The sequence below is a fragment of the Falco naumanni genome, chromosome 1 (genome assembly GCF_017639655.2).
Source record: "Falco naumanni isolate bFalNau1 chromosome 1, bFalNau1.pat, whole genome shotgun sequence".
Lineage (NCBI taxonomy): Eukaryota > Metazoa > Chordata > Aves > Falconiformes > Falconidae > Falco > Falco naumanni.
Genome location: NC_054054.1, coordinates 91,080,044 through 91,096,346, shown reverse-complemented (window position 1 = coordinate 91,096,346; position 16,303 = coordinate 91,080,044). Strand labels below are relative to the sequence as shown.

The 16,303-nt window shown below is 48.0% G+C and overlaps 1 protein-coding gene across 1 annotated transcript in view; it reads left to right on the top strand.

The window, feature by feature from the left end:
• The window catches only part of TBX5 (T-box transcription factor 5), a 37,367-nt gene extending 23,408 nt beyond the window's left edge, over window positions 1–13,959 (top strand). Inside the window, exons 7-8 of the mRNA XM_040582409.1 lie at window positions 4,417–4,643; window positions 12,945–13,959. Coding sequence (XP_040438343.1) covers window positions 4,417–4,643; window positions 12,945–13,528 — 811 coding nt within the window. The 3' untranslated portion in view covers window positions 13,529–13,959. The remainder of the gene's footprint in view (window positions 1–4,416; window positions 4,644–12,944) is intronic.
• Window positions 13,960–16,303: the final 2,344 nt, after the last annotated feature.

The following is a 16,303-nucleotide window of genomic DNA, read 5'->3' as shown; positions in this document are numbered from 1 at the left end:
TATCAAATGTCAGGTCACAAGGATCATACAAGTTTTTTGAAGTCTTGTTCCTGTAAGCTACAGCAGCTCTGGAAAGCCTTGCTATATAACGCTTTGTTGCAGAAGTAGCAGAAGCATCTTCATCTCAAATAATCTGCTTAGGGCCAGTAGGGTTGGATGCTTCAGTGCAGAAGCTTCCTGGTTATAAACTGTGGAGCTTCAAGGAGATTTTTAACAAGGTTTTTGGCTGGCAGCTGTGTTTACTATGCATTGGCTGATAACATTAGGAAGCATCAAGTCTGCACATGAAAATAGATTGAAAAGTATTAATTTCTTACAGCATAGTAATAAGCAAGAAAGTGGACTGGATGTCACTCTGTGATGGTTTATATTTATAATTAAATTTATAATTTTTCCACAAGTTGTATTAGATTGCAGAAGCAAAAATGGTTTCCAGCTCTGAGATTACAAAACCTTCTTGAATTTGCTCCTTTGACTTCTTTGCTAGATATGAATTTGTGGCGTAAGTGATCTTATGGAGCTCCTGAGTCTGTTGTGGTGAGGGCATCGTTTGGCTGGGGGAGGGGGAAGATACTATGAGAGAAAAGGAGACTGAGTTTGCTAATTCCACCTGGCAGAGGTCTGATTTGGGTGGAAGTGTTCGGGAAGTGCAGGAAGAATTTACTTGTAAGGCCTGATCCGTAGGGCCAGGGTTATACACTGAACTCTAAAGAGGAATGTGTGCGCGCTACTAGGAGGCAGTTATGTGGAGCTGGTGTCTGATCCCATGGGTCTGGGAAACATCTATCCTCATCCCTGATTTCTTCCCTCAAGCTCTAATGAAAATCCAGGTAACGTTCTCTCCTGGTGGCCCTTCAGCTGGAAGCCTGGTGGTGCAGAGCTGCACAGCACCTTGCATGATGTGGCTCCCCCCTTCCTCCTTGTCCCCCTCTGCTATGGTAATACACCAACCACGCTAACAATGTTCATCATTAGCCTCCAACAGACTTTAAATAGACCAGTGACAGCTTCCTTCCTTGTAAATTCTTTCCCCAACCAACTTTGATTTTTTTTCTTTCTAATTTTATAATTTTTGATGCAAAAAACCCACAACAAACCCTAGCCCATTAACACCCCTGTGTAAAACTCACATTCTGGCCCATGAACAAACAGTCTCTGCCTTGCTGTGTGGACAATTTCCTATATTGCCTATCTGAGTCAGGCTTTAGTGCTTTTTTCCCCTACCTACCTTGCTACAATTTTTTTTGAGAGCAAAATTTCTGGACACAACAGTCATTTTGTGCCAGCAGTGAACAAAACCTTTCATTCCATTAAACTGTGGCTCAGGATTACAACCAGCTATTTTGGAAATGGTGACTTTTAGGTACTGGGGGGAAAAAAAAGAAGATACATTTTTAAAGACCAATAATGGTAGCTGTGCACACTGCATATTGAGTGGGCTCAGGGAACAGTATAAATGTCAAGATGACTGTTGCTTTACAAGGTACCAAAGACACCTTTTTATTAAAGCTTGGTTCCTATAAGGAAGAAAAAAGTAGAAATACAGAGATAACTGCCTTTGTGTATAGAAAAACAGCAAAGTGAAGAGAATATTTTAGATATTCAGTTAAAAAATACTTTCCTTCCTCTCCCTCCTCAAATAGTTGATTTTTTGGCAAAAATAACACGCAACATGTTTTGACTGAAATGGAAACATTTCAGTCTGGAGAGAAGTCATGGTGATACCTCCTGGGAACTGCTGTTTGGAAACTTGGTGTCTCCAACCTGTTCCCTCTCCAGTGTGACTCCCTGCTCCTGCCATGTCTCCGGCAGAACATCACGGTCCTCTCTTATGGCCCTGGAGGCTGCCGTGTCCCCTGGGAAGTGCAGTCTGAAAGGGATTTGGTCCCCAGCGCACAACGGTAGTGTGGGATCCTGACACCACCTGTGCTGGCACTCAGGGTAAAAATATTGCTGTTCCGGGCATACAGCTCCTTAATGGAAAGAAAATACTTTTTTATCAAGAGAAAACAATTGAGTTTTTAAAATTTTCCCCTCTCAGCTCTCCATTGAGACAGAGAAAGGGTTGATTTAGGTGAGAAGTATCTGGGATGGGGATGGTTTCTTAGTGTTTGTGTGGTGCTTCAGACAGTGAGGGTCTGATGTGGTGGGATACCTGTGAGCTACTGTGAGGATTTACTGCAAGAAACCCCCATCCAGATCTAATCCATGTCCCACAGAGACATCCCATCCAGAGTGCATCCTCCAAAAAAGTCAAAGAGAACATGATGTAACATCACGCCATGTTATGTCTCTCCTTCTCCGCCACTGGTAGCTCACAGGTATCCCACTGAAACAGCCCCTCCCCCCCCCCCCCCCCCCCCCCCCCGAGGCTCTGTCTTTTCTTGGGGGATTGAGTGTTGGTGGTGTTGGAGCTGAGGAATAAGGAAGCAGCCAATCCAGGCAGCATCTTCTCATTAGGGAGGAGAGCTAAGGGCAAGGCCTATGTGTCACCTCCTTATGGATTGTCTCTTGGAAGGGAAACATGGTGGGGATGCAGCTCTGGGGTGTCCTGCTGGTACTATTCCCATGAAGTTTGCTGTGTGAAGGTAGAGCACGACAGGAGCAGGCAGCTCAGCACCGTGATCTGGTAGGGCTGGGAGAGCCTCTAGAACCTAGAAGATTTGAAGGTCACCCATGAGGTTTGGAGACCCTGACCTTCCTGAAGAGCCACCAAAGCTGCCCTCTAGCAAGAGCCTCTGTGGTGGAAGTGCTAGTGCTGGGTGTCCATAGGCAAAGAGGTCCTCTGCAGCCCACCGCATATGCAAGACAGCCATGGATGCCAGGGTATCTTGAGGCATAAGTCTCTGCTTCCTCCCCATCCGTCTCTCTCTTGTTCCTCACGCACAGCCTGGATTTCAGTTCTGGGAAAAAGCTGCCTGGTAAGCCAGCCCAAGTGGGTGGAAAGCCATGCTCCTTGACAGCCCTGTGGGGAGGAGCTGCTGGGCTTCAGGGGAAGAACCCCCACCTTTGGAATAGGCTCTCCGCAGCAAGCCACCAGTGCCAGGGTTTGGAAAGCTTTCATGGCACAATAAGAGACACATTTATTTGGTTTTGAGCTCCTGGGTGAGTTTCCCCTCCACTGCAGCTCAGTTGCTGATGTTTCTGGCAGCCACCACAGCAGTGGTTTGGATGAAAGCTTCCTGCTGTGAGTAGGTTTATATAATTGGTATTGTTAAAGTTTGTAAATAAGTTCTGAGTTGCTACAGTGATAGGTTCTCTCTAAGGGGCATAACTGGAGATTCAAGGCTCCTCTTCCACATGTAAGTGGCCAGGTGAGCCTGCTTATGGCATTTAAGGATCTGTCCTTGCTCCAGCATAATGATTTGGGGCAGGTGAGTAGGGTACCTCAAAGCCAGCTTGGTCCTCAAAGAAGAAAGCCTGTGTTGGGACCCAGGCTCTGGCTGCTCTGAGCCTGGTGGCACTTCACAAGATGGTGCTGAACCACCTGATCTTTATGCATTTTGACGAGTCCTTGGGTGCAGGGAGCACCCAGCTGCCTCGGAGACAGCCCAGGAGGAGGCTTGCACCTCGCTGGAGTTCTCTGGGACACCTTACTGAGCTTCAGTTCTTCCCCCTGCAGAGCAGGAATAATCTTGTCCAGCCACGTTGCAGATGTGCTTAGAGAAATGTCTCCAAAACACACTGTAGGGTCTCGTAGGAGAGGGGATTTTCAGCCAGTGTTGGCAAAGCATCTCTGCTTCAAACCAGATTTCAGCAAGGGAACGAACCAGACTTTCCGTTAGTGCTCACCCTCTAGCCTGGCTCCACTGAGACGTGTGGCTCTGGCATGCATCAGGTCTTGGTGATTTATTTATTTCTCTTTTCTGAGCGCTCTGGAGCAGAGCTTGTTCCCTGGTCCAGGGATCCCCCATCCAGGACAACCAGGCTGGCAGACCCTGAGGAAAAGGAATGAGGACAGCTACCATATGGTAGAAAAAGTAGACCTAAATATTTAATCCACCTCCAAGTCAGCTTGGCAGAAATGTTTTTAATTACAGGCATGTGCATGTCCACATATACAATATAAATAAAATATAGTTTAGAAATGCTATCACAGTATGTAAATACTGATCTTGTGTATTTTGCTATAAATGCATATATCTATTTTGTCTATGGGTGTAAAATAGCAGTTGTGGTGGAGAGGCACAAATCTAAAGGGAGAGATACTAAAAGGAAAGGGAAATAGAAAAGTGCTGCATGGATAAAGTGTGACGGGGCTGCATTCTCCCGGGAGGCACGTCTCTATTTCTCTGAAAGTCTAAACAAACACCATGACACTAATGTGCTGCCTTCATTTATTAATCCACTGATTTATTTATTAATTGATTCCTTTTCTGCCTTTTTTTTGTTGTTGTTTTGTTTCTTTGCTTTTAGTAAAGAGTACCCGGTTGTTCCCAGGAGCACAGTGAGACAAAAAGTGTCCTCGAATCACAGCCCCTTCAGTGGTGAGACCAGGGTCCTTTCTGCCTCCTCCAACCTGGGCTCCCAGTACCAGTGTGAGAATGGGGTGTCGAGCACCTCCCAGGACCTGCTACCGCCTGCCAACCCCTACCCGATCTCCCAGGAGCACAGCCAGATCTACCACTGCACCAAGAGAAAAGGTCAGACCTTGGCTGCTCCCCACTCGCTTCTTTCCCCTTCCTAACATGACCGTCAGCATGATTTTCTGATGTTTCCCCTTGCCCACAGGCTGGACAGCCCCAGCCTGCTTTATGGTGACACTTGAGGATGAGTAAGGGATGAAGGCTGTGCTCTGGAGGTGGGCAGCTCCCCCCCCCGATGGGCTGGGTGGCTCCTCTCTCTCACCAGCACTAGCCTAAAATTCTGTCTCTGCTGCTAGGCTGGGAGTGAGTGGTTTGGAGGGGTGGCTGTACCTTTCACCCACGTTGAATCCACATTCAGTATGATAGCTGGTGCTGGAGATAACGATGACTTATCTGCCTCCATAGCCCCTCAGACAGGCTTAATCTCCAAGTGGAGATACCTTGACAGCTTGGATTTTGCACAGTTTTCCACTAAGAGTCTCACAGTTGGGAGACAGTTGCCTGTCTGCAGAAAGCAATTCCACTTAAATGCTTGGTCTAATGAATGGGGCGTGGGATTGAAAATCATGATATCCATGTTCGTTCCCCTCTGGTGCGACTGACCTGCTTTGACAGAGCTTGAGGGATCAAACTGTGAGGGCTTTACACTGACTGCTCAGCTCGTCCTGGCGTGAAGAGCCCCATGATATCGATGGGATAATTGTTCTCGGGCAGGAGTGAGCACTTTGCAGTCTCTCCCTTCCTCTCCCAAAGCAATGGGAATGCTTAGGTGCAGAAACATTTGCAGGACTGAGATAGCAAAAGCCTCAGATCAGCTCCACCACAAGCCTACAGAAAAAAATAGGGAATTTCCAGAGCTGAATGCAACCCTGTGAGGTGGGCAGGGGATGGTTGCTGCCTAGCCGTGTTGCCCTTTCTCAGGATTTAGTCTTCATTGCATGGGAAAAGCTCACAGGAGTCAGCATGCATCATGGCATTTACATGCACCAAGAATTTCTCCAGCCCACTAGCCTCTCTCCACTGCAGATCCCTTCCTGCTTCCCTGCATGGTCCTATCAGTCAGCCACATGTCATTATTTTTAGTAACATAACCTCTGGGGTGCTGGGATGTGCACTGTAGACACACAGTCTAAGGTGGCGGATGCTGGGAAGTGCTGGCAGATGCAGCAGGAGGGCAGTGGAAATCTCTGTCACCTCCTTGGTGAATCCCTTGAATGTCGTAAAAGCACACATGTGGTGTACAAGTATATATATATACATAAAACTAATTGACAAATCTTAATAGTTTCCTGAGAATAAGCTAAACAGTGGAAAACAGAGGCATCGTTTCCTGACCCCTGCAGCTGACCAGGTGATCCTTGTGCTCGTATAGAGTGTATCAAAGCTGTGATTGGAAATGGTGATGCTGGACTTGAGCTGGCTGTAAGGTAGGGAATAAGGAGTTGCAGCGGCCTCCCAGAGTGTCCCCTAAGGTCAGAGGTGGCGCATGTGGCCCTTGCTACCCCCGTGCTGGTGTGGGACTGTGGGTGCGAGGTGCTGGGACACCACTGGGTTGCTGCAGAGCCCCACTGTCAGCCATGGAAAGGCAGGTCCCGTTCACCGTTGGCATCCCTCAGCCTGCAATCCATCCTCGGTGTTCCTTTGCCCTGGGAGCCAAGCTTTCACCGCTCCTCTTCCCCTTTGCAAAAACTAACCAAAACAAGCTGGCCCAAATGGCAACAACCCCTTTGGACAATCTCCGACTGCTGCATGTCCCCACACCGCAGGGCAATTCATCATTCGCCTCCACATTGTAACGTGATAAGGAATCAACAGAGGTTTCCTTCCAGTTTTGGGATTCTCGCTAAGTGGTGTCTCCATGGGTGGTTTCCCTCAATCCCCCAATTATCTCACTTCCTCTTATTGTCACAAAAGAGACGACTATCTGCCCTGTAATAAGCTCCCCGGCCCCTTTTGGCCTGCGTGGCCCTTGCGAAAGTGCTGGAGACTGGCAAAGGGAGCCCTTGTGTGTACGGCCGATGGCCCCTCATTATCTCTCCGATGGCTTGAGTGGCACAAGCAGTTAAGGGCCTTTTATCGAAGCCGCCAAATGCTTTAATCAAAGAGAAGCAGTGTCCTGTGCGATACCACCGGCTTCTTCCGCGAAGCCATACGTCTCAGGAGCCTGAGTCTCTGCTTTCCTCTCTGTGCCTATTTCCCCCTCCCCACACATCTAGTAAATCGAAAACAGCCACCAGGGCTTAAAGAAAAGAAACACAAAGTTAATGGGAAACAGAGAGCCAACGTAAGCTGCCAAGCAGCTTTTTGCAAAGTGAAATTAATTAAAAAAAAAAAAAAGTCACTAGAGATGAGCAATTCTGTTCAGATAAATCAGAAAGTGATCCAAGGTTTCATCCCAAACTCAAACTGAGCGTGGCACTTTCTTCTAGCACTGAGTGAGGATCTTTACTGAACTTGGGAAAATAACCTTACCTGTAATATTCGTCTTTTTCTTCCTTTTCCAACCTCTCCTTTCTAAGTGTAATATTAAGCTTTCCCTCACAGCTCGCCTGCTTTCCTACTTTTCTGCGTAAGCCAAGCCTCGCCATCTAAGAAAAAATGTAAGCAGGAGCGTGTTTACTCCTAATGCACCCCTGTCCCCATTTCTGGACTGGAAGTTTTATTGATTTTGTTGGACAACAGCTCCCCAAACATGGACTCCTCTTCAGTCAGTTTAGGATTTATCTCAAGCAGATTATTTCCTTTTCCTAAGGCTGTGGTAAAGGATAAGTGCTTGCAAGGGCAGCTGGGTTTGAGTCCAGCTGGCGTCTGTATCTTCTGTAGCAAATGCCACCACTGCTTTCCAAGATAGTCTCTCAGATACGGCTCCTTCCAGCTTTGACATCTCATGGTGGTTCTCTGTATCCTTTTTAATCAGGAGGTCAAGTCTTGGTTTAGGCTCAGTTAAGAATAGGTCTGTGTTCAAGCGACTCGAAGGCACCTTATTCGACTTCTACTTCCTTGGTGACCTAAGACAAAGATTTAGCTCTGTGGTTGACAGTGTTGTTCTTAGCTGTCAAGGCAAAGATGGATTCGCTCAGGAGATCTGATATGCGGTTACATTAGGGGAGAGCAGCAGGGCTGCGAGGGGGTGTTATCTCTGAAGGGTCCTCTGTTTCAGGGAGGTGATGCTCTTCTGGGTGAGGAAGGAAGGAAGGAAGGACACATCCCAGACCTCCAAATCTGGCAATTCCTGGTGTGCAGGTGGGACTGCGAGGTCGCAGCATTAGGAATGACCCCAGTGTGGTGCAGTGGGGTTGCTGCTCCAGGCATGTTCTGAGTGTGCTGAACACTGGGGAATGGCAATCCTCAAGGCAAGAATCATCCTGCATTGTATCCCAGCTCCACACTGAGATTGATTATGGCATTTCACTGAGCCACTGGTCTTGAGCGGATGGATTAACTCCAATCCTGTATTCTACCAAGGAGTGGCTTCAGTTCTTGATGTGGATTTTTAGGCTGCAACAAAGACCAGTTAGAGCTTTGCCTTTTTTCTGGTTGTTCTCCATCTCTCCCTCTCTCATTGTTGTGCTCAGAGAAGCCCAAAAGGACTTACCAGCAGGCAGCTTGCTTTCTGTCTTTCATTTTAGCCCCACGTCCCAATTAAGGCATTGGGGCTTGTTTTCCCTTGTGTTATCCTCTCCCTCAGATTTCCTGTGAACTAAAAAGCCATCCCTCTAAACCTCTGCTCCCTCCCAGCCTTACACAATCTCAACCACTTGGCAGATTTCTGGGATGCTTGTGATGCTGAACAGGAGGCGACTGGAACAGCCTCTCCCTGGGGAGGTTATAAAAGTTGTCATGTTGGCACTCTGAGGGAGAAGAGGAACGTGGCAGAATCCACTGGCTCCAACCAGCGAGGACCGTATCCTTCAGCCACCTAGCTCGGACATGACCCTGACCGGGAAAAAGAATGTATTTTTAATCTCCGTCTTGCTCTGATGAGGTCGGTGGAGATACAGCAATGCCTTTCCCTCTTCTCCCCAAGAACAGGCACTGTTAGGGTAGAGACACTGAACTGATTTCTCCCTCATCCCACCCAGCCTTCTTTCACTCAAAGACTCTGTGGGACAAAAGTCAGGTATGAGATGTCTTCTTGGAGGACATGCTGTTTGTCCTCCTGATGTTTAGGGGATGCAACGAGTTGGCCAAGACTTGAACTGTGCTGCAGCTTGGGTAGATGCAGTGGAGCCCAGGGCAAGGTGGCTGCTGGGACACAGAGGGTGAAAAAGAGCCTGCCTACAAGGTGGGGAGATATTCAGGTGGCTGGTGTGCACCCATCTTTTGCTGTGCAGCCACGTTGCTTGCGGTCCTGTAGTTTCAGCAGCACCATGTAAGCATCCTGCCCTCCTCTGCAGGCAGTGCCAGCAGCTCGCTGCCTCTGGAAGGGGTTCCAGCTTTTTCTGTTGTGTTCCCCTGCAATGCAACACAGCTGTATCACAAACTGTGCGACTGCTGAAATAATTACTGTGTCTTAGCTCTCATGTCCTGGGATGTATATCTTATTTGCCCTCTAGGGATGTTCATTTTGGTTGAATCCGCCTTTTTTTCTTCTTTGACAATCGTTGTCAGTCAGTCTTGCACACCAGTATTGGCTGTTCAGGCTCATGCTAGATTCACACTAGAAACCAGACTGGATAAAACAACCATGTTGGTGATAATCACCCTTTGTGTCTCCCTCATAAAGTCAGAAGGAACCTGCTGTAGTGCCCTGGAAGTGTGGGTGAGCTTTAAAAACTAAACCAGTTGGGTCCCATTCTTCATTGTCTTCCGTCCCAGGGAGCTGACTGTCATGAATGGGAAAGGAGCTCTCCTGATTTACACCAGGGGAAGCGGTGGGCCCAGTGCACCCTGAAGTCCAGAGATTTTACATGTTTGCATTTTATTCTGGATGGCCCTAATCCTGGAATTGGGAAAATTCCATTTAAAAAGCCATTTGTGTGGTATTTACAACCCAGCTGGAAGTAGTAAATACCGGAAATCTTGGAACTGCTTATGCTCTCGCTCAAGCTCCTTCATTAGATAGATCATCAAATTCCTTGTGAGGAAGCCAGTTTCCATCCCATTCTGCAGGCTCCGTTTTCCTTGGATCCACTTTGGAGCAGCTTCTCCCAAGCGCTGGCAGCTTCCCCTGCTTGGCAGAACCTTTTGCTTTTTGAGGTTTGCGCAGTATCGAGGGGCTGGTCACAAGAGCTGATCACCACCCTTGGCTTCCAAGAATAGCAACAAAAGCAAAGGATGGTTAGCATCTCCTGGAAGTGCCCAGAACCTCCTAGGGCTCAGTGGCAACAGGAAAAGGACAATGAAGTGCTATCAGGGAACCAACATCAAGAATCAAACCCAGGGCAGACCGGTCAGTTGTGTCATATGTTCTGCTTACGCTGATGCTGAGGAGGTGAGAGGGCCTTCAAAGAGAGGATTAAGGTCTTGAGAAAGACTGTCCAGGCTCCAGAGCAAGTGGGGATGAATTTAAACTGCAGCCTTCAGCATTGTGTGAGAGTTCTGTTTGACTTGTCCTCCTTTTGCCGTTCTCTTACTTGAGAATGTCCTCTTTCCACTCCCAGATCTGCTCCATGCACCATGGGGATGCCCTTTGCCTGCTCTGTGCTGGCTCTGGTTGCCTCTGTGAGCAGCTATGGGATGATGCCAGATCAGACTAGAGAGTCTGGACCAGTGTAACTTCATCAGCTGGTGCCAGCTGAGGATCTCTGGTCTGCATCATCCCATCTGATGATGAACACGGGCTGTTCTCTTCCCTCTCCAGCACTTTGAGATGATATAGATGGGAAAATCATCAGGAAGAGGGGCCAGAGGGCAGGCAGATGCTGTTAGGGTGTGCAGTAATCCTTCGTTAGTGACAATGTCCTCTTTGGAGATGCGTGCAGTGTCCTTACACATCTTAAAATCAGGAGCGATGGTGCCCTTTCCACATATGGCATTGGTGAGCCTGGCTCTAGAGAGACCAGCAGAGTGCCCACGAGAGCTTACAGAAGAAGAGAGAAACCTATAGGGTTTCCACTGAAATCCAAGTTGTTTTTGTTTTTCTCTCTTCACCTGTGATGAATTCTGGAAGCGGATCCATAGTGCTGTGGCTCTGCCTGGCTGGGCTGTGGCAGGCGGTGAAATGTCTGGGCTAAATGGAAAAATCAGCAACCACAGGTTGTAAGTCAGGCACATTTTTACACAACGGAAAAACAGAGTTTGACTGTTTTGTGTTGTATATTTAAAAAAATAAAAATAAAATAAACAGTCAAACCCCAAGCCAATGATTCCTAATGCCAGCAGAGTAATGCGGTTTAATGCTGAAAACTTTATTAGCAGAACAATGCTTTATTTTACAAGACATTGTTTTTCCACCGTAGTGTTCTTATTACTCAGTAGTGGGTTAGGGATCCAAAACTTTTGAGCTGTCTGTAAAAGCTAGAGCTCAGGCTGTTCTCCCAGATGTACCTTCTGTGACAGCCCCGTGTTCAGGAGGGAGCTCGGACCCGTGCGTCCAGCTTTTGCCTTTCAGGGGACGGCATCCTCTCCACCACTTCTATATAAAACGAACCTGATAAGGATTGAGGAGGGTGACACACTTTTGTGCCTCTCTGCTGACCATTGCAGCTGTTGGAAAGATGCAATTGTGTTGCTCGCTCACCCCATCCTGCTTTCTGTCCCGGTGTAAGAGGAGGCAGAGGAGGAAGGTAACGTTATTGTCAGGGTTCTGCATCACTGGGACTAAGGAGCCACATTTTGCTGTCGTCAGGAAGAAAGGATGAAATGGGACTGCAGCTTTCCAGCTGGATTTACGGGCAGCTGCTAACAAAGGACACCAAGGGGAAAGTCTCGGAGGTGTGTTACCTCAGTACCTGAGGTTTTCTGGGGTTGTCGGGCCAAGAAGACTAACGGCAGCTGGACTTGGTAGACACCTGAGTTGGAGTAATGGGTTGTATTACAAGTGGAGTGGGTGCAGCTTCCAGGAGAAAGCATGGCGCTGTTTATAGCAATAAGGGTGTGCGCTGTGCGTGCTTACAAGAAACAGAAGGTGCCTGCACTGCCCATCTGCACCTCCTGAAGGGGAGACCTGGGCATTCGCCTTGGAAACAGCACGGAAACAGCACCTGTGTTTTTGCAAGTGCTTCTTGGGGGACAGATGCTTGTAGTCCTCTTCTTTTGTGGAACTGTTTGTTTTTTTTTTTTTTTCCTTTGTAGTTTGGAGGTAAAAAGATTATGGCTTAAAACATGTTGGCTGAAAAAATTTGAAAAGGGCCATTTCTTGCAGTATTCTTTGAAATTTTTACCCTTGTTGAAAGGGTGCAGCCAAGAAGGCTGTAAGCAAAGTGGGATGTTTCTCTGCCAGCACCAGAAATCTTGTTCTTGAAGCAACCGCGAAGTTAATCTGGGTCAGAACAAGCTCCCCTTCCATTGCTTTGTTGTCCTTAAAATCTCTTGGTGAAGTGCTCGTCCCTGGGAACTTTGCCATCCATTCCAGCAGAGCTGGATTTCATTTGATGACCCTGTGAATGAATAAATAAGTGCATATTTATTTATTCATTTTGCTTCACCCTAGAGGTTTCACCTAAATTGTTTATCTCCTTCCCTCTGTTGGCCTGGGATGCTCCAGGAAACAAAGGGCTCTGCAAGCTGTGCCTTGTTGTTTCTAGCTGTGAAATTTACTTTTCTTTCTTGTTACACTTGGCTCCAGCACACAGCCCTGCGTGGATTTATGTGCCCAGCTCCCTTGGCACAGCTAAAGACTGGAGCTGTAAAACGCCAAGTCTGATTGTCTCAACTGTGCGATCGCTGATGCTCTCCTGGGGGGATTTTTATTGTGATCTCCATTTTTTTCTCATTTATCACGAAAATATATCATTGTAAAGGCTTTGGGTTTGCAGCTCTGAGGCTCGCAGCTGGGAGCGGGGATCTCTGTTAGGTGCGCTGTATCTGGAGGCAGAGTTACTCCTCTGGTCAAAGTGCTGGCAGCAGAAAGGAGACAAGGAACATGGGGGTGTGGGGGTGTGCATGGGGTATCACCAAGCAAGCTAAGCCTCAGGATCCCTCCAGCATCTTAGAGCCTTAATTTTCCTCCCGGAGCTTCTAACTAATCCCTGCCCCAGTCCAGCAGACAGGGCCAAGTGCAAGACTTGGTTTCAGCAGGATTGATCCAGATTGATTCCAAGGAAGGCATCTGGATTTACACTGATATAACTGAGAGAAGTGCCTGGATCAGCCCTGTGCGGGCTGTGTCCTTGGGAAAATGACGATTGTGGAGACGGAGGTTCAGTCGAGGGCATGGTATTGTTGTCCGCTACCAGGAGTTTTCTCTCCCAACAGATGAGGAATGTTCCACCACCGAGCATCCCTACAAGAAGCCCTACATGGAAACTTCTCCGGCAGACGAGGATCCTTTCTACAGGTCCAGTTACCCCCAGCAGCAGGGACTGAACACTTCATACAGGACTGAATCAGCCCAGCGCCAAGCATGTATGTATGCCAGCTCCGCTCCCCCCACGGACCCTGTGCCCAGCCTGGAAGACATCAGCTGTAACACTTGGCCGAGCGTGCCATCCTACAGCAGTTGCACAGTGTCTGCCATGCAGCCGATGGACAGGTTACCCTACCAGCATTTCTCTGCCCACTTCACCTCGGGGCCGCTGATGCCCCGGCTCAGCAGCGTGGCCAACCATACCTCCCCCCAAATAGGAGACACCCATAGCATGTTTCAGCACCAAACCTCGGTTTCTCACCAACCCATCGTCCGGCAGTGTGGACCTCAAACTGGCATCCAGTCCCCCCCCAGCAGCTTACAGCCCGCAGAATTCCTGTATTCCCATGGCGTGCCTCGAACCCTTTCGCCCCACCAGTACCACTCGGTCCACGGCGTGGGCATGGTGCCAGAGTGGAGCGAGAACAGCTAACGAGGCGGTCAGGAAAGTGCAAGAGCATTAGCCACGGGGGAAAAAAAATAAATATGGGAAAAGAAAAAGGAAAAAAATACCCTGTCGATAATAAAAGTGAAAGTATTTTGCAAGACTGCTTTAACTGAATGTTCACCGATAGCACTCGAGAGGGACGGACACTGATTGAAACCACAAGATGAAATAGTCATCGGCCTCGGTGTGACTTACCCCCCCCCCCCTTTTTCTTTTGTTTCAAAAGAAAAAATCAACAAATCGGCACACTTCTCCCCTGCCACCATCCCCACCCAGTTTGTGTTGCAGCCACCGCCAGCCCTGTGCCCTCGTCCCCCCCCACCCTCCTGCTCTTTTTGTTCTCCAAGGGACACCAGACTCCTGCTGCCTTTCTCAACACAGTCAGAATGCTTGAACGAAAACAACTAGGATGTTACTTTTTTTTTTTTGTGGTGTTGATGTTGACAATGTTATATAATAAATAATAATATATATATTTTTTTCTTTCCATTTTCTCAAAAAAAAAAAAAAAAAAAAAAAAAGACACCGGCACACTGGCCCTTTTTACCAAGGGTGGATTTTGGAGTGGTGTTTCTTTTTTTTTTTGTTAGTGTTATCCTTGTTAACCCACAAATAAGAAAAGCAGGTACCTACCTCGCCCAGACATTATGCCACGATGGAATTGCTCCTTGCAGGGTGCCATGTGTCCTTAAAGACGCCCCAAAACGTGTCCCTGCAGGAGCCAGCCCCATAAACTTATCTCCTTTCCCACTTGTGTGTAATTCTCTCACTGTTCTTTCCTTCCCATCTCCCGGTCTTTCCTGATCCATCAGCTGTTTCTGACAGAAGTGTGGGGTATCTTTCAAAGTTGAAAACATCCGCAGCTTGTCTCCTGCCGAATTTTTACCGGCATGCGGAAAGCGAGGCTCCGAGCCAGAGGCGGCGGGGAGAGAGTGGGGGGGGGGAGCGTGCAGACAGCGAAAGGAAAAAGTTTGCTCATAAAAATGATGATGATGCTTGTTTGCAATCCTGGACTTTTGTTTTATCATGAGTTCTTTTTCTTCCTTTCTGAAAAAAAAAAAAAAAAAAGGGATACTGGTCTGAGTATGTTAAGTGAGATATTAAGTAAATGTGTTTAAAAGGAGCAGACTGTGATCGTGAGAGGCTGGGAGTGGGGGGAGGCAAGAAGAGAAGAAAAAGCAGATGTGTGTAAGTAAAAATGTCTACTGCAAACATTTTCAGGTGTAAAATTTCCTGGTACTATTTATTTATACATGGGAGTTCAAGTAACTCATAGTATGTCACAAAGCCAGCAAAGCAGCTGATTCAAAGGGGTTAAAGTTTTTATTGAAACCAAAGTTTGCTTTCTTTTCTTCTTTTTTTTTTTCTCTCCAAGCTGTGCACACTATATAATTTACATATATTTTTAATTAAAAGTAATTCTAATTAACAAAAGAGGTATACCTGTGTGTCAGCAACTGAGAACGTGGGTGTGAATGTGCAGGAATGCCAGTATGCGCGTGGAAGGGATTATAGGCAGGTATCCAAAGCCATGTAGCTAAGAAGAAGAAAATAATCCCTACCTGGCTATGCTTTCCTGTTCTTGTGTGCCAATTTATGTCTAATAAATGTCACGCACTCTCAACGGCAAGGGACCTGCCCACTTTTTTTTTTTTTTTTTTTGTTGGTGTGGGGTTTTTTTTGTTCTTTCTGCTTGATGCCCATGAGCGTGACTTCTGTTTATTTCTGGTGTGCCACAACAGGTACAGCATCCCTATGAGGATGGCTGTTAGGCAGTGATGGGCTGAGCTTGAGGCTGCTGTGTCTGGGGCTGTTGCTTGTCTGTTGAAGAACTGCCTGGGTCCCACAGGTCCTTCCCACCCAGCCCGTCCCCAAGGGACGTGCTCTCCTGGGGTCACTTTCCCATCAAGGCAGATTTAGAAGCGACGTTGGGAATCTGGGTGGGTGCTGGGGTGACATGGGGAAGCCCTTGTGGAGATAGAACTGCCCTCCATTCCCATGTTGGTGGGGTCGGTGGGGGACATCTGGCCCAGGGGAGGTGTGGGGCCGTGTCCCAACCTCAGCAAAGGAGGAGAGGTTGTTAGGTGCTTTGTGGGTTGGAAACAAGATGGGAAAATCAGCTCGACAGAAGTAAAGAGATTGCAACTGAGAAGCCCAGCAGAGAAGTCATCTCTTCCGTGTGGCTGGTGTGCCATGGCCACCCCAGGGAGCAGCATGGCCAGGTCAAGGGAACGAACAGAGGAGGTGTCCCCGGCCTGCCCACTGGCAGCAGCTAGTGCGGCTGCAGCAGTGGCACTGCCAATGCGTGGCTGGCAGCCTTGGTGGCCTCTGGGCACCAGACATCTAGGGACACCTTGCAAAGGGACAGAAGGTGAGTAGGATTAGTAAAGCCCTTTCACGGGTGATGCTCCCACCTAAGTGTCCCATGGCAGAGGGGACCTAGGGGGTCGTGTCTGCTGGGGCTATCCCAGCACTGGCTACAACGCAGCTTTCTTCCTTCAGCTGTCTCTGCTTCTACAGGCTTCTGCTTGCAGCAACTGGGTTTCATAAATGTTGGGTCAGACACAGTCAAAATGCGATGCTGCGCTACCCTGGGAGCTTGCTCTGGGTATCGGCCACATCTGCAGGCAGGAGGAGATGCAGGCATCATGTAACCCTTCTGTGAGCATGGCTGGGACCTCAAGTTATACTTCATCTTCGTGAAGCCACCTCCCAGAATGTGAAGTTGTCCCAGATTAATAACTGAGTTAAGTTGCATTT